At 39.0% G+C, this 19,193-nt stretch overlaps 1 protein-coding gene across 10 annotated transcripts in view; it reads right to left on the minus strand.

Annotated features, from left to right (window-relative positions):
• The window catches only part of OXR1 (oxidation resistance 1), a 325,549-nt gene that overhangs the window by 4,015 nt on the left and 302,341 nt on the right, over nt 1-19,193 (minus strand). For 7 of the 10 annotated variants that reach the window (XM_084747931.1, XM_084747934.1, XM_084747935.1 and 4 more), the window contains 4 exons: nt 4,971-5,051; nt 3,130-3,255; nt 2,187-2,339; nt 183-278 (listed from right to left, as the gene is read on the minus strand). In XM_084747931.1, coding sequence (XP_084604057.1) covers nt 183-278; nt 2,187-2,339; nt 3,130-3,255; nt 4,971-5,051 — 456 coding nt within the window. The remainder of the gene's footprint in view (nt 1-182; nt 279-2,186; nt 2,340-3,129; nt 3,256-4,970; nt 5,052-19,193) is intronic. The other 3 variants (XM_084747932.1, XM_084747930.1, XM_084747929.1) reach the window with 1 other exon arrangement.

Here is a 19,193-nt window from a genome sequence, read left to right on the forward strand (position 1 = left end):
AAAGAACATCAACAGGACTGAGCACAAGCACTAACGCAGATTAAACCTAACGAGCTGTACATGGAGTTTTTTTTACACATGGACTCTACTGGTTGCTATGTGCTACGGAGACAAAAGCACTGATTAGTCTTCATGAGCTTTCATATTCCTTTTTTATAACTTGCACTGTAGAAATTTCTTACCTCAAATTCTGGACAGAATGTGAAAACAAATGTTTCTCCGGTACCGTAAAAGCCATCACTTACTTTAAATGGCTCCGATGCCAACGCACCAAACACCTGAGGGCACAAAGGGCAAGTTTAAGGCCATGAGAGCATGAGTTTAGTTTGTGTGCCTCCCTCTCCACACACATGCCTCAGCACAGTGCGCGGGGAGTCCTTCTCCTCAGGGGCTGACAAGCTGCTGGGTTGTCACAGTCCTATCTGTACAAAGCACAGAGGCTTCTCAGTGGCTGGGAGATTTTTTTTTTTTTTTTGGCTTTGATGAAAAAGGTAGAGTGACTATACTATCTGAAAGTGTTAAATACATTAAGAGAACAAACTCAGTCTATTTATAGTATATACGGGCCTCTAGTGGATCACCATGTGAGGAAAACCGGAAGTCCTTCCTTTCCTGCACCATTCCACAGAGAAGTCCCTAAGGGCACACTCTGGTTTGAATGGCCGTGACTGTTGAAAGCTTACATTATATACCCTAATAAAAATCAGCTGCGGATGAAACGTGGATATTCTAGTGCTGTGAGCCCAAGATTTCATATCAAGAAAGGACAGAGTCAGAGTTGATAGATGTGTCCAACATTCTATCTCACAATATTAATTTTAAAAACCTCACATATAAAAGGTTATCTTAAAGAAATGTGCACTGGATATAAATGTGCTGTTCAATTAAAATTATAAACCCCATGTACTATAGACTTAGACCAAGACAGAGAATGTCACTAGTACTTAGAAAGCCCTGTGTGCCTCTTCTCATGAGCCCCCCTTCCAGGAGGAAGTTACTATCTGACAACATCATAGGTTCATTTGCTCACTATGAATTTTCTATACATAGAATCCTAAGTAAAGAGCCTTCCCCTTTCTGATTTACAAACCAGTACTGTGCTTTCAATATTTATCTATGTGCGCTGGTATGCAGCAGTAGTTCTATTATTTTCCCTGACCAACAACTCTAAAGCAGGGATGATTATTAATCTCCGCAGGTCTGAAGATTAGACAACCCACCCCCCCCCCAGGCCATGAGTGAAGCCCCAGTACAGAAGAAACACCGGCAAGGACTAGTAGCACCACTGTTGTCTGTTACTTGATACTGCCTTTGCGTTCTCTTATCACTGTCTGATGTTTCTCTTTTTTATGTGTGATTTTGCTTTTATTATTGCACAGTGACCTTTAACTCTTAAAAACTACCTACTGACTACTCATAGGGAAGGAGTCTCATTTTTTTCCCAGTGGTAAGCCACTAGTATGTGGCCCATGCTCCAGAAATAACTCCCAGTTTAGCCGGGCATGGTGGCGCACGCCTTTAATCCCAGCACTCGGGAGGCAGAGGCAGGTGGATCGCTGTGAGTTCGAGTTCGAGGCCAGCCTGGTCTACAAAGTGAGTCCAGGATGGCCAAGGCTACACAGAGAAACCCTGTCTCGAAAAACCAAAAAAAAAAAAAAAAACTCCCAGTTTATGCAAACAACCCATAGTGGTACACACAACACCATGTCCCTCACATGACATGAAAGTAGGATGGGCACTTTTGGGAAGAGAAAGGAGTTTAATTCGATAAGGATAATATAGGACATTAGTGGGTGAATATGAAAAAAAATACAACATGTACATACATGAAATCACCAAAGAATAAATGCAAAAAAAAAATACTTATAAACATCTTTCATTCTTAAAAGCCCTTTCCACACGCCTCAGTCTTACCCTCCTCACAGACACAAACACTTTCTCTGGGCTCTAATACACCTAGCATATTATGCTCACCTTTAAAGATATGCTATGATCAAGTCGTCTCTACCATACAGTTTTCTTTCAACACAGAACTCTCACTTTACTAATGCTTACATTTGGCCTCTAGGATACGCAGTATTGCCTTGTACAATGAAACAATAACAATTATGCACTAAGATATACTGATGAAATACATTTTATTAGGTTAAGTATGCTGAAAGGACAGAGGAGCTAGTTTTTCATACCTGCCCATCACTGTCTTTAATCACCATCAGCACTGGGGTGTCTAAACCTGTCATTGTCCGATAAAGGGTCTTCAAACTTGTGCCGTGCTTCCCGGTGCCGTACACAAGAGTCCATGGATAGCCGATGGTTCTTGGTGGAAGATGCTTAGTAAGCTTAGGGAAACAAATGTACTATTTACTTGAGTGCAAGCATCAGCAGCTGCAACTTAATCACACATATACAATGCAGACTTAAAAAAGAAACATCAGAAACCGTCTTCTTACTGACTCTGTGATGTTGCAACAGGAATCACACACTCCTCAGCAAGAAATATTGTCTACTAGAAAATGAGTAACATCGAATCAAACTCGCAACAGAGATAAGAAATAGGGCTTGCTTATCGCTAGCACTATACCAAATTAACAAAAACAGTGGGTCAACTTTTAGCCCAATTGTTCAAATGGACTAGTCATATTGAAAATCTTTTATAGCTACAGGACAGTGAACAAATACATGATTGTTTCTACATGAAAAACTTCTTCACCTACCAAGAATATGCACAACAGTATCTGTAATTTCAAGAGCTTTGATACCAAAAGCATGAGATAGCACACACAGAACACACAGCTGGACACATAACAAACCGCTGATTGCCAGGAGCAGTGAGGCACTCCCATCCCAGCGCCAGGGCTGAGGGAATCAGGGGTTTGAAGTGCAGCTTAGGCTCCACGCTAAGACCCAGCTCTAGAGACGAGAACAAACAGAAAGCTTGGCCACCCCAGTGCCTCACCTAAGCTTCCCTTATGTTTGAACTTCAGCACATGCAACAGGAGACACTCTGCTCCACCCACTAACTCTTCATGAGGAGGAAGAGCAGCAGCAGGAGCCCTGTGGCTGCAGTCACTGAGGGGCCTGTTTCCCTCTCAGTGCACACACACAGACGCTGCAGGTGACATGGCATACCTTTTCAATCTGATCGGGCAGTAAGAGGTCACTGGGGTCACTTAGGTTTGGTCGGAAAGATTCAGGCTCCAGGTCTGCCTTTGCTGGAGCAGCCTGCTTTGAGTGTACGTCTTCCCTTGTAGTAATCTAAAGAATAAATAGCAGCAGTGTCAATATACAGTTGGGAGAGGTTCTGCACATTTCAGCCTTTTGAGTTCACCGAAACTTATTAAGCACAGGCGGGGAAAGATTTCACAGGGCAAAGGATGCTCCATTCAAGGACAGACAGTGTGCCCGATGCACAAGAGGTTAGAACAAGTCCACTTCATCCAGGATACGAGGAAGAACTGGCAACACGTGCTGTCTCTCCTGTGTCTGGGTGACAGGAAACCTGCATGCACATCTCAGTCATTAAGGACAAAGGGGAGCCAGACAGCTGTTCAACTAAGTGCTCTTTAAAATATGTGCTATTATTTTTTTTACACAAAATACAAAAATTGTCAAAATTATTAATCCTTGCATCAAAATTTTAAAGAATAGTAGACTAAATGAATAATTTCCTTTTCATTGGGATGTATTTATTTGCTTCATTTTGTAAAACTGCTTTCTATTTTTTAACTTATTAAAACTATTACTTTTCATCTACTGGGACCAAACAATAAATATTAAAATTAATTTGTTCACAATTAAAGGTTAGATGAATTGGTTGTGTTTATATGTAGCAATCAGCACAGTGGTATTCAGAAAATGACAAAAATGGTAATTAAAAAACTTACTTTATATTCTATCATTAGATTACATTTTCGGTTAGTTTTAGGATCTAAAACACAGTAACCCTAACAAATAAAAACCGTAATTATTGTTGATGAAACATTTCAACTGAAAACCCCACAGAATTCTGTTGGAGCAGATAACTAAAATGCAGCAAAGCTCCGAGCCAGGTGCCACTCAGGAGTGGAATCCTGGTCCTGCAGCACATCTCTTGCCAAGGCCGGACAGTATGTATTTTCAGCCAATACATGTTCTAGAATTGTATTGTTTCTGATGAGAAGCTAAGTATGACAACTTTCACATCATCGTATTACCTTTATTTCAATGATGTGAAAAGTTAAAACAGAACAAAACACAAATCCAAGGCAGCATTGGGAAAATTAAAAGAGAACTAGTCAGTCTAGAAAAGCAATGAAAGCATAAAGCATACTTTTATAAAAAGGAAACACAAACTGAAAAAATGAGTTTTCAATTTTATTACTTTGTTTTTTTTTTAAATAACACAGATTATTTTAGGACATTTTACATAATGTATCTAGCTCAAGCGTCTTCCCTATATTATCCCAAAGCATTTCTAAACCAACCAAGAATGCCTCAAGAACAAACCAATTTGTCCATTAAGATTTTTATCCATAGTTTATACAGTTGATACAGCCTTGAAGAGAAAATACCTAAGCCTTACTTTCCATTAAGATTTTTTTATAATTTTCCTACTGTCCAGTATCTTTCCTACTTTAGTCAATATAGGTCCATTCACAAAACCCAATATTCTCCCAATGTCAAAATTTAATGAAAACTCATAGTTCAAAGAAATACATAATGCTGAGAACAGTTCTCACGTGGCTGAATTGTTGTGAAAACTTTCTAGTGAAAGATGATAGCAAAGAGGAAAAGAAAGAAAGAGAGAAAATGGAGTCCTACAGCTCTCCAAGGCGAAAACCATTTTTGAAGACAAAAAGGAATTTCCTGGTGGCTTATTTTAGTGCTTCATTCAAGACAAATCCTTCTAAGGTGAGATTTGTCTTGAGAAAGGACACTAAAAACAGGGAGCATTTTATCTCCAAAAGGGTTTAAACTACAGAAGGGGGCACCTGGAGGCGTCTGCAGAGTGTGCGCAGTTCTTCAGTGTTTAGAGCATCGATCCTGCGGTGGTACTCAGCCACTGACACTACCTGAATATGGAAACAGGAAGACAATAATTCCACTGACAGTTGAGAATATGTATATAAAGAGAAAAGACAGGCGAGAAAGAGAAGGCAAAGGGCGAGATTTAAATGGGAGAAGAGAAGCATTTTTTCCCAGTCCACACCAAAAATCAAGGAAATTGAAATGGAAACTACAGTTAAAATATACACGAGTCAGTTTTACCAGTACATCCAACTAGTAAAAAATATGTTTACTTTAAGGACAATTTAATGCAGACTGGACTTAAAGCAGATTTCTTAAAGGAGGAATCTATAAGATGCTGTATTAACACAGGCGGAATTTAATCAAAACCTACAAAGAGAGTGGTAACCAACCATGACTGCATCCAAACAGCATACTAAGGGCCATGGTCCTAAAATTTCTTCTCGGCCCATGTGACAAGCACACCCGTCTGTGTCACAGGGGGGAAAGGGCAAGCAATAGGATAAAATTCATTTATGGAAAAATGAAACAGAAAAAAAATCTATCAAAATAGGTAAGCTTTCAGAAGTGTGTCTAATTTACAAATTCTTAAATATGATACAAAAATTTGGACACAGTAAAATGGATGCTCAATACAAAAAACAAACCATGAGCCCAATGTGTAATAAAAGTATTTCAGGTAGCATTCGCTGGCTACTTTCTGAGATTTCTCTTCTGCCAGCTCTGAGCACACAGCATATGAATGTTTTACTGCTCTCGCCACTGCACCATGTTGACAGCAGAGGCCCACAACGTCCCTGCTTGCACTGTTTTGTATTAGGAACTGCAGTGTTTACTGCATACACAATGTCTTCTGGTTTTAAGAAACATAATGCCTTAATTATGGGAAACATAGTTATAATATGCCCCTACCGCCATTTCTCAGCACAAGAGTATCAATTTAAAATAACTCCGAATTTTACTGTTATAAAATTTTATTTCAAAAATTGCTGTGTAAGCAGCTGATGAGTTGTGCACACTCAATAAATTTTTGCTTAGAATTAGAACAGAATTTCCAAAAACTTCTGAAAGATACCTAAACATATTTTGGTCACTTCGTTCTAAATACTTATGTAGTGTCTCAGAAGTGACAATTATGCAATCATTAACTGAAAAATGTTATATTGTGACATTTTATGTTCTAAATTAATAAATGTTCAGCTAAGATTTAAGTCCTTAAACAAAAACAAGCACATCTATCTCATTAGTATGCAGATTTCTTTTGGTTTTTATAAGTCACCAAAGGATTGTTTAAAAATAAATTTATGATTTGTGGTTGATACATGTCTGATTTGTAAACCTATTTTTTTATAGCAGGTCGTGCAGAAATTTCTGGGGCGAAAGGGAGCATGGCAGGAACTAGGTGTGAACAGTACCCCAGTCTGTGCACAAGCCTCTCCCTCCCCACCCCGTGTGTGGTGTGTGCAAGTGTGCTCACATGGAGAAGCCAGACACTGATACTGTCCTCATCTCTTCTGAGAGGGTCTGCCTGAGCCTGGAGCCTATGGCTTCAGCTGACTAGCTGGCCTGGACAGCCCTGGGACGGCTGCCTCCCTCCCACTGCATCCCCTCAGCCTTGTCTTGCTGAAGGACTGCGTCTTCTCCCAGGTTTTCTGGCTTGGCTTCGCTTCACTTCTCTGGGCTCGGTCTGTAGTGGTTATTCATGACAAAAACTTTACTTCCCACATTCTGGATTCCTCTGGGAAGTTCTTAATCTTTTAAAACTGCTTAGACTGCTCTCCCTGCTTTGTGCTCAATTTGAAAACCCTTTATTACAGGTAAAAACTATTACAGAAAACACACACAAAAACCTCACAAGTTTCCTCAGGTTCGACACAACAATTACAGACCTTCCAGACCACAACATAATTACAACAAGTTCCCACAATATAGTAGAGCTACCACAGACACACGGTGATTCTTCTGAGCTGTAAGGCTTCTTGTGATTGGCCTCAACAGGTTACACTAAAAGCCGCACCTGCAAAACCCAGCTAAGCTAACTCACACATGAAAGGTTCTCGTTTAGTTATTTACAATGTATGGGCGACCAATAAACCCAGAACAGCCTCAGGTTCAGTGGCTGCTGACGGCTGTGCAGCCAGGAGGCTAGAAATGGAAAAGGAAGCCAGGAGCATCCCCAGGGGCTGCTGCTGTCCTGGGCTTGGCTCAGAATCCTGGGCCTGGCTCTGGTAGGTGGTTCCTCCCACAGAGAACAGTGCTGCTTTACCTTCCGCGCTGACAGGGCTTCACTATAGTAGGCTTTAGTGAGAGCACAAAGTAAACAGTTCCGGAGTAAAGCAAACGGGATGTGTTTACAGAAGCCTGAGGCCTGCCTGGCAGTGTCTAGTGAGAGCTCCATCTCTTCCCACTTCCCTAAGGATTAAATTAGAGCTGGAATGGCCTCTTGCTTATCTGTGGCTTTCCTTTTAGGTTTAAGGTGACTATTTTGAGTATCTGGGATGACTCTTCTGAAATTTAAATTTCAGTTTCAGACTGACAACAATAAAGATCTACCAATTAAAAAACAATGAGGTTCTTAAGTTATTTTTTTATTTTTGAGACAGGGTAGGTATCATTATGTGGTCCTGGCTGTCCTGGAAATAACTGAACTGACCTCAAACTCACAGAGATCTATCTGCGTCTGCCTCTGGAGTTCTGCGATTAAATCTGTGTGCTATCATGCCAGAATAATAGAATTTTTGATAAGGATGAAAGAAAACTTAAGATATGAAAAGTGAGCAGTCCTGGTCTTGCTTTACTTTTCCATATTCTAAATTCCTACGAGCCAGAGAGGAGTCTATGTACTACCCTATGACGAAATGTGCTGTTAGGAGTTAATCATGAGTTTCCTCAAAAAGAATTTTCACAGCCGGGCATGGTGGTGCATTCCTTTAATCCCAGCACTAGGGATGCAGAGGCGGGTGGATCTCTGTGAGTTCGAGGCTAGCATGGTCTACAAAGGGAGGACAGTCAAGTCTACACAGAGAAACCCTGTGTCAAAAAACCAAGTAAATAAATAAAATAAATGAATAAGTAAATAATCTTGACACCACGACACAGATGTACTGTGTTCCTTCATCCCCACTAGTGAGCACTATCTGTATAGCTACTTCTAAGTTATTAGTCCTTTGCGTATAAATTAAACACACTTCCTGAGGGGGAGTGAAATAATGCTCACGAAACGATTGGTTTTATAAACATTCTTAAAAACCTGTTTTATAAACATTGCTGAAATAGGAGTCATTAATATAATGAAAGACTGTCTAATGTGATGAAGATCTGGTTTCTTTAATGTCAGAAGCCTATCTTTCTCATTCATATATTTTATTACATTAACGTGTGTATTTGAGAGAGATAGAGACAGAGAGAAGGGGGACATGTGTCTGACTTGGGTCGGACAATTTGCAGATGTCAGTTCTCACCTTATACCATGGGAGCACCAGTGACTCAACTCAGGACAACACTTGGCAGCAAGTGACATATTTATCTGCTGGGTCATCTGTCTGGCCCACTCTTATTTAAAAAAAAAATCTATCTATCTATCTATCTATCTATCTATCTATCTATATCATGTGTTACTATATATATATATAGTATGTACATATGTACGTATGTACGTACGTATGTATGTATGTATGGTTTGTGACACGATGGCACACAGATTTAATTCCAGAATTGCAGAGGCAGGCAGATCTCTGAGTTTGAGGTCAACTTTATTTATATAATTACTTCTAGGCCAGCAAGGTCCACATAATGACCCCTGTCTCAAAAATAAAAAATAATATTAAAAAATTCAGTATTTTTTAACTGGCAAAACAAATTATAAATTTATTTTTAAAATATATATTCCTTCCTTCCCAGGTCTTATAAATTCATTGGGTCTTAATTTATTTTAATTTTTTAAGAGAAAGTCAATGTAGATCAGGCTACCCTCCAACTTGATATGTAGCTGAAGATTCCCAAGAACCGTCATCTTTCTGCATTCATTTTCAAGTGCTGGGATTATAACGGTATCATTTGGCTGGGACTACAGAGGGAACGCTTAGTTTCACGCTTCTTTAAATGCTAATATATACTCATACTATGGGGAAGGGAAGTCAAAAAAAAAGCTGTCATAAATAAAGCCTGTAAATTAACAAAGAAAAAAAACTGAGGATAGAAATGCATTTCTTTTAAAATATGGATAACAATGAGATAAAAATTTCCAATATAGACTTTTAAATTAAGGCTTTCATGAATGTTAATGTTTTGGTAACTCATGATCTATACACAGAGTTTACTAGATTATCCACAAGACTAAGCCTAAAAGGAACAACCTCTTCCATTTTATACTGTGTATCACACTGCTGATGGTTAAATATAGACTAGTAAGGAAAACACGAACTTCCACTTAAGCCCATGCTCACTCGGGCTAATGTCATGCCTTCAGTGGTGGTTTGGATACAACACTAAAGTCAATCAAAAGAAGTATCATGACTTCTCTATACCACAGAATTAAACAGCACCTGCAGTCTCTGGGGTCTTAGAAGAAATTACTTTTGTAAGCATTCATTTCCATAGCTTTCAATGTAGATGCAGAATAAAATTTATAAAACTCTATTTTAGAGGACAAAGAGCAACATGAGTAGTAAGTTTGGGAGTCATTCTCAATCCCAATCTCATGAGCAGACCATGTTCATCTTCCTGACAGCACTAAGCAGACAGCACCAAAGGACTTCTACAGGCTTACCGCTAGACCTGCAGATCAGAAGGCCTGTCTCTGGAGGCCTCTCTTGTTGACACATGGTGACTAACCAAGAACCACAGTCCACAGCCAGTCAGTGGACAGAGAAGAGACTCCAGAGTGAGTGCTCAGTTCTAAATGCGACGTCTTATCACACCTCTCCCCCTAATGACACAGGGATCCCAGGGAAGACGAGGAAGAAAGATTCTAAGAGCCAGAGGTGCTGGATGACTTCAAAGAAACCACGTCTTCTGGACATAACAGGGTTGATGCACAAATAGCTCGCAGTGATCGTCACAGTGTGCACAAGGGCTGCCCAAGCTCAAGCCCGGCAAAGTCTGGGCATGGGGTAGGGTAGGTTAGCTGAGGAGCTGCTGCCATATCTAAACTGCTGGAAGAGGGAGAGCCAGCTTTCCCCAGTGGCGTGAGCCTTGCTGGTCTATTGTATTCCAGGGCAGGCCCCATTCCCCAAAGGTAATTAGAAAACCCAAACTGAACTTGATAGGGAGAAAACAGAAACAAATTAAAACCAACAAAGAAGAAAACTCAAAGTTGGGTAGTCTATAGAGTGAGTTCCAGGATACCCAGAGCTTCATAAGAGAGATTCTGTCTCAAAACAACAACAAAAACCCAAACAAACAAAGGCCCAGGAAATAAATGAATAAGACTTCCTAATCATATTTACAGATTACTCAGATTCTCCTAAGAAAGCAGAAACTACTCAAATCCTTTGAATTACAGAATATGAACACTGTAGTGGCTTTTAGGAATTATAAATATAAAAATTGAGTCTCATAAAAGGGATAAATCTGTTTCTTCCCATCAGGAGAAAATAACACCACTCACACAATATGCTGCCCTTGTTGTTGGTGCTCTCAGAACAAGACGACGGTTCTCAGGAAGTATAAACACAGTTTCTAAGGTTCTTTTGGATTCCTTTGTTCTCTGGCAAATGAATGTGAATTTATTGAGGAGTTAATAGGATTTTGTGAAGTTTTTAAAACACTTAAAGAAGTAAAGGGGTTAATGTTAAACAACTTGATTTCAAAGGCTCTATTATATGTATGTATCGTGTGCACACATGATTTGTGAGTATGCTATATGCATGCTGCCACACATATGTTGTGATCAAAGGGAAACTCTGCTGTATCAGTTCTTCCACTGTGTGAGCTTCAGGGACAGAGCTCAGATGGTCAGGGTTGGTGGTAAGAGCCTTAACCTGCTAACCCATGTTGCTGGCCCCCATCTCAGTTCTTTTATTAAATACGAAATGATTTTAAATTACTGATTTTTTTTCACCGATAAAGTTCGTTTAATCACTATTATTTCTGACATCAACTAACATTTTTAATGAATCTACTTATGCCATTTTCATTTTTAAAAAGTGGTAGTTATCAAGGCCAAGGTGGTTTATTCCAAGGGCTAATGTCAAAACACGAGAGCTGTTCCACTGATACCCTCAAATGCAGAAACCCCCAAACTAGGACTGTATGGTCCCATTCATATAGCACAGTCTGTCAAGAAGACAAACTCTGAGACAATATGCTCAATTCAGGACCTCAAAATCCTCACATATTAAGATATACCAAACATTGGCCATGATACACAATAACTTAGTATTCACAAACACTAAACCAACTCTAGATGCTAAAACTATCAGACAGAACTTGTATGCGATTTGTTTTTTTAACTCGAGCATATCTATAATATAACCAAATAGGAGTTTTATACAATAAATGTAACTTTGACACAATCAGTTATGCCAATAAAGCAGATGCCCACAGTAGCTTTGTAAACCAGGAAACATGCCTGTAGCCACGCACAACACATTACTAAGAACTAAGGCTGAGAGGCTGAAGAGCTTAGTGCAGGAGCTAGACTAATAAGACTAATAATATTATTAACTTCAATTAAGTCCCAGCTAAAAGGAAAACACTTGAAAGGGTAACGCTGAGACATTTCCAGAACTGATTAAAGATGAATCTATAGATTAAAGAAGCATTCTGTTACCTAAACAAGAAATACACATACAATACATCTAGTAAAACTTCATAATATTAAAAAGACAGGGTTTTGATTTTGTTTCATTATTATAACCACTGAGAAAACTCACAAACAACAAGGTAGGGGCAAACTTTCCAGGAGCAGATGCCAACCCTCTGGAGTGACAGCCTCTTCAGTCAGGTCCTAAAGACCGTAAGTTATGTAGGCACGTGTGAACCCAGTATAAATTAATTATCAAACAAAAGATCACAACACGGCAGAAAACAAATGGCCAACCTAAGATGCTTTATCAAAGCAAAACTATTTTGCAAGATGAGGGGGAAAAAAGAAAAAAGAAAGAAAACCCAAAACCAACCAAACAAAATATAGCTGTGTCCCATGAGCAACTGGGTAAATGCATATTCCCAAAGTCTCGGGTACTCAAGTATATGCACTCCGATAGGCTATACACCATCCATGATGTTCTTCAATATCCAACTCAATGACAATGCTAGATAATAGCTAGTTGTTGCAGTGTATTGTTTCAAAATAATAAGAAAGAAGTCTGTGCATGTCCAGCAGGGTTTTTTTATTTTTAGTATATTTAATTTTTAGAAAGACACAAGCTAGAGTGTTAACCATCAACAGGTCTTCAGAGAAGAAACTCGTAGAGCGAATGTCAACAAGAAGGAAAGTGACTCAGAGAGTGACCTAAGACACAAGCAATAGAAAATAAAAAAAAATCTGTAATGCATCTGTATCTAAGCACTGTCTCAATAAAACAGTACCAGTGTGATTTGTGAGACAAGAAGAATGAATACAGACTTCAACAGCTCGTAACTGGGGGGCGGGGGAGGGGGGATGATGGAAAAGAGAGGGTACTAGGCATTCTTTTTATTACTTAGAAAGAGATATCAGGATATTAACAAGACCTTTAAAGGACAAGAGTCTTGGAATTCTATGAAAAGCCCAACAACAACAACAACAGAACCTTAATACCAAACAGCAGATTCCTCCTCTCAGGCTGGGAGGGGGATACAGCCGACAGGCGATGCAGCACAGGGTGCCCTTAGAAAAGTAGGTCCGATGAGTTAGAACAAGTAAATTTGTATACTGAAAAGTGGAGACATATGAAGGGAGTCCCCCTACCTTAAACTACACCTTAAAAATATATTGCAAACATTAGGACAAGCACTAGAAAAAAATTAAAATGAATATAATTGAAATGCTAACAAGTGAAAACATAAGCTATTTCATTAAAACCAGAGAAGGTGGAAAAGAGTGGGAGATCAGTTCCCAAAAGACATAAACTGCCAAAAGTCATACAAGAAGGGACAGATATGATTAGGCCTATCCCTTATTTAAATGGATTCAAGGGCTAACTTCCATAACAGGAAGCACCAGGCCCAGATGGATTTACTGATAAGTGGAAGGAAGAAATGAAACTAATTCTCCAGTCTCTTGTAGAAAATAGAAGCAGAGGAAATACTTACTAACTCTTTCTGTGAGGCCAGCATTACCCTAATAAAAAAACAAACAAAGACATTACAAGAAAAGAAAGCTACAAAACATTATCTTTCATGAAAATACATGCACACATATTTAGCAAAATGTTAGCCAGTGCCATCAAATAATGCATGAAAATAAATACATGATGATCAAGTGAAATTTCTTATAGGTATACAAGGCTGGTTCAATACCTGAAAAGCAACTGATATAACCCAGAAGCTAATGAAAAATATTGTGATTACATTTATCAATAGGCAGAGAAAATCCAGTATCGCTTATGATGAAAACAGTCAGCAGTCTAGAAGCACAGAGGATGCCAATTTGATGAAGAACATATAAAAAGATTAATCCTATAGTTATTATCACAAACAGCAGCGAGAAACAAGATTCTTTTGTATTAAGACCTGAAGCAAGGCAAGGAGATTCCCCTCATTACTCCTGGTTTTGCTAAAAACAAAAACAAAAACAACAACAACAACAACAACAAAAAAGCACCATGATTTGTGAATAAAGAAAATCTAAGTATCAACTAAAACACGGCTGGGAAATGTAAGTTGTCTGCAGCGTTTCCAGCACATCAGGGTAATATACAAAAATCAACTACTTTCACTAACATTATTTTAGTTACACATTAAGACATATTTTAGGCATAGACCTAACAAGGTGCACAGAAGCTCTGCATGAAGCAAAGAGTGAAGCCCCGATGAGGACAACAAAGGGTTAAGTAAACGGAGGTCCTCTAAGTGCGTGGGCAGGAAGATTCGCTCAGTGTCACCCCGCACTGCCATTCCCATTTCATCTGCTGTTCCAACACAATTCCAACTCTAATTCCACCACATTCACCCGCAGCTTAAAGTACTCTAAGGTGGATCTGAAAGGTTCCTAAGGAAGGACCCAGAACAGCCTAGAAAACAGTGACAAACACCTGGGGCACCAACACTGCTCTTCTTTACAATTTACATTAAGCTGCAGCAAGCAAGAGAATGAGGCTGCAGCCAGCAGACAAGTCAGTGGAGCAGAACAGAAATATACCCACACAAATATGGCAACTGATTCTGGCAACAGAGGAAGGTCAGGGACAGAAAGGAGATGGTCACTATCCCAGAGATCAGGATGGGAGAATGGGGAAGAAAAAAGCAACCTTTTTTTTTTAAACAGAAAAATTAAAAATGGGTCATAGACCCACGTGGAAAATGCAAAAACTACATTCTTTAAATAAAGATTCCAAAGTCTTTGGAAAACTCAAAGTAACTAAGGGTTTGAAGAGTTATTTTTAAATGAAATACCAAAATAATAATCATGAATGAGAAATTTGAGGTGCTAGATATGATTAAAAAAGAACACTTCTATGACATCAAGTCACAAATGATATCCTTTTTTCAATATATAATTGAAAAAGAACCATTATCAAAAATAAATGAAAAAAATCAACTTGACAGTAAGATATCACTATGTGCTTGTTAGAATGAACAAACCCCAAACAACTGACAGGATTTGCGCTTAATGCTAGATCAATACCAAATGGTATAGCCACTCTGGAGCGCTCATGAAACTAAACATACTCTTAGCGTATAATCTACCACTTGGGCTACCTAGGGTTTACCTACATGTTTATACAGCATCTGAATCTCAGTTCCTTTTTTTGATAAATGCTCAAGATCCAAAGCACAACAAAACAGGCAACGAATAGCCATGCAATGGAGTATTACATAGTCTTAAGTGCATATTCCCAGGAATGCCATCTGTATTATTCCCACTATTTGACTCTGAAAAATACAAACTTACAGAAAGCATTAGAAAGATCACTGGGTGCCAGCAGTTTAGAGAGGAGATGGGGAATGAGTAAGTATCTATTGCCTCAGCAGTTTTTAGTGCAGTTAAAGTGTACTGTGGTCCTGTAACTACTCATTTGTCAATACCCATAAAATACACAATATAAAAATGAGTTCTCAGGATACTCGTGGGCTCTGAGTTATCATAATATCTCAATACTAGATCATAAATCTTAAAAAGTTTACCCCACTAATGACATGCAGATAGTAGGGGAAACGGTACAAAAGAGACTTTTAAAAAAGAGTATAAGAACAATGCTTCCTTTTGAATTTTTGTGTAAACCTAAGCCACTGCCTGCAAGACAGGCTAGGGCAATGGCAGCAAAAGCTTGACTTAAGACCCACTCCGTGAGAGGAAACCCATATCCAACACTGCTTGGGTGACCAAGAACCCAAGACTAGATAGCCCGGGGACACAGTATAAAACCAAATAGTACTGTTTAAAAAAGAGCAATAAAGGATACCTAATGGCATTCTGCTGTACTCATCATCAGTGCTTTTCTTGCTCAGCCATCATCAGAGTTTTCTCCTGCAGCAGACGAGAACAGATGCAGAGACCCACAGCCAGTCATGGGAGTCTTCATCAAATCCCTCCCCTTGGGGCTCAGGGAACCCCACAGAAGAGGAGGCAGAGGGAGTGCCCTCGGCCTAGGCCTATATATTACGGCTTCCAATTTATATTGGATTCCTGACCGTGCAAAGGAGTGAGTTCGCCTCCGTTTCTTGTGCCTTCTTTTGGGGTCTTTTGTTTTTTTCTTGTGCTCTCCAATTCTGATGTATAAGTTTAAGTTATTTTATTGTGTCATATTTTTATTATATATTATAATAATACCATAAAAAGTGAATAAAAGTAAACTTTGTTCACTAAAACAAAAAATGGGTGAAATGATAAAATATTCAGGGTGGTGGTTATCAATTTAGGGGAAGATAACATGAGACAGAAGAAACCCACATACATAGATGTAATGTAAAGTTGATGTTATAATTTTAATTTTGGGTAGCAGAATCAGATTTCCATTTTATTCTTATGCCTTAAAATTTATATAGCTAAGATATTCTTTTCAACTCCTAAGTCAAATACAAATACAAAAGTCTAGTGCCAGTATGTGTAAGTACCGCCAATGAAGCTGTGACTGTCCACAGAGCAGAAGACGTGTTACTGGCAGTATGGCATCCATTAAAAGGTCATTAGTACAGCACCCATCACTACTACAGGTAGGCAGCACAAGGCAGAAAGAATAGAGCCTTTGGGACAGAGCTCTGATTTTCACTCATCTTCTATAGCCCTGTGACCTTGAGCAAGCTCATGAAAACAATATTCATACATAGAGCATTTCACAAGGAATAAATATTATGTGTGGCCCACATATAGTAAAATAGATACAGCGGTTAAATGTTAAAAAAAAAAAAAAAAGAAAAATAACACAAGAACAAACCACCTTTCCTTTGTTATACTCTGAAGACTGAGGCAGGTAAGGCAGAGGCTTTACCCACATGGACCAGAGCCTCACTCCAGATTTCAGCACTGTAACAGGATGTCCACGATTCATGAACAAGAGACAAGATGGCATAGTGTTTGGTGGGGCTGGAAAAGTTAAGGAGGCTAGCTGATGGCCGCTATTTAGAGTGACACTTAACGTAGACCCGGCTGCAATCACTGTCTCCATCACTATTACAGTCATCTCAGGCTGTGAGGGCTGACGTTCACTATGAAGATGCTGCTTCCTGGGAGTGGGAGTGGGAGGTAACCCTTGGACACCCCAGTAATTCAGCAGCAGCAGCAGCAGCAGCAGCAGCAGAATGCGCTTCCCCACACAAGTACCAAGCAACAAACAAACCCTGTCTTTTTCACATGAGGACAACCTAAAACAATTAAAAATGGGGAAAACCTGAATTATTAATAAAGATAATAAGATAACACTGATTATCTAGTGACTTTACTGCTGCTGATGAACTGGATGAAGAGTTAAGTTTTTATCAAAAACTTCCAGGCAAATTACAACTTACAGACACCAAGAGGTAAGAATTGGAACAAGTGTCTATAAAATACATGAACATCTCTAAGCACATGAGTGACTGGAGATTTAAGTAGAAGATGCCATGAATTTTAAAAACAGCAGTAAAGCTACACACATGAAAGAAAAAAACAGAAGCTAAGCATAATTGAGGACTCTCATGAACGCTAAGGGTTCATTTCATTGTAGAAATTTTGTCTGAGGCATCTTTATTCTTATTCATGATTTTAAAAATACTTATGTACTGTGTTTGTGTGTGTGTGTGTGCATGTGTGAAGTCAGAAAACAACTTCCTCTTCTTCCACAACATAGGTCCTGGGAACTGAACTCAGGTCCTCAGGTTTGGCAGCAAGTGTTTTTACCCATTGAGCCATCTTGTCAGTCCTGTTAATATCTTTGAGTTAAATTACCTCACTCATAAAATGAAAATATCTCTTTTATTAAAGTATGGGGTAACTATAGGAACAGACTTGCACTACCTATACCAGCGTTTAGAATACTGTCCGTGCTGAGAAGCAGATGAGCACAGTGTTACCAGCACTGTAAGAGTTGGAGGTCTGTAACTATGGATCATCTGTGTAAGACATGAAACGCGCTAAGAAGCAGTGGCACACAGAGAAGAGCCATCAGTGTTCCTGTGTTCCCAAACGCTGCTCATCCTCTCAGAGGAAACAGGTTTTGCTTTCAGTTTCAACACAGAAGAGCCTTGGTAAGAAAAGCCCAACTCAGGCACTCTCGGCCATCTGCTACAAACTCACTTTACTCAAGGCCTGCCCCTGGCCTACGTCCCTCAGGTAGGAACACTGGGAACAAGTCCTCATTAGACAAGCTGACGAATGAAACCTGGCTGGCTTCAAGCTCAACCTATGCCACCACATTTTACCTTATGCCAGAGAACATTCCACACCTGCTTCATCTCACTACTACACTTTCAAAGTTATGAAGAAAATGAAATGAAATACTGCATGTTTGTCTATACCACATACACATGTAGAGCTAATGACCAGTTAGAAACATAATTGTTTAGGAAAAATCACCCGTGAAAAATCACAAAAGAGCCTCTTATAAGAACGACAGGAGCCATGCGTGGTGGTACGCACCTTTAATCCCAGCACTCAGGGAGGCAGAGGCGATCTCTGTGAGTTCGAGGCCAGCCTGGTCTACAGAATGAGTCCAGGACAGCCAAGGCTACACAGAGAAACCCTGTCTCAAAACAAAACCAAAAAACAAGCCCCCCTAAAGGATGACATGTCTTAGCGAGTGTTGTAGGTGTAGGATATGCAGCACTATGCTGATCTTTAAAATTCAAAACATCTAAGATTTGTGTACATTGGTAATTAAAATATTTTTAAAATTAATGATAAATATTTATTTAAATTCTAAATAAGGACTATAAATACCTTTATTGTTCTTGGTCAAAAACTAAAAAGGCTGAGCTAAGTAGTTAATCTGATAAATCTGGTTACAAATTTTAAAATTAGTATTTTCAGCCAGGTGCGGTGGCGCACGCCTTTAATCCCAGCAATCAGGAGGCAGAGGCAAGTGGATCACTGTGAGTTCGAGGCCAGCCTGGTCTATAAAGTGAATCCAGGACAGCCAAGACTACACAGAGAAACCCTGTCTTAAAAAACAAAACAACAACCAAAAAAAAAAAATTAGTATTTTCAGGTGCATAAATCATTCAGTGCTGATGTGATAGAAAACTGAAAACCTAAAATTATGATTAAATAACATTAACTAAAAGGATTTTGTTATTATTGAGACGTTTAGCATTTAGGAGAGTACAGTGACTTTGAGACATTTTCTGAAGAAACTCCTGATTTTTTTTTTTTGGTGTGTGTGTGTGTGTGTGTGTGTGTGTGTGTGTGTGTGTGTGTGTATCTTATTTAACTCATCCTTAATTATAGCAAAACAAATCACATTCATTAAGGAAATAGTCCTAAATTACCACAGAAAAAACCTAACAATACATTTTATAAAACAATGTGTTTAATGATATTAAAAAACAACTAGATTCCTTAAAATGTGATTTAGTTTCCTCTACATAACTATCTCTAAAGGCCTGTTAAGCAGCACTGCTCAGAA

This window comes from Acomys minous (assembly GCF_964271855.1).
Source record: "Acomys minous genome assembly, chromosome: 12".
NCBI classification, from domain to species: domain Eukaryota; kingdom Metazoa; phylum Chordata; class Mammalia; order Rodentia; family Muridae; genus Acomys; species Acomys minous.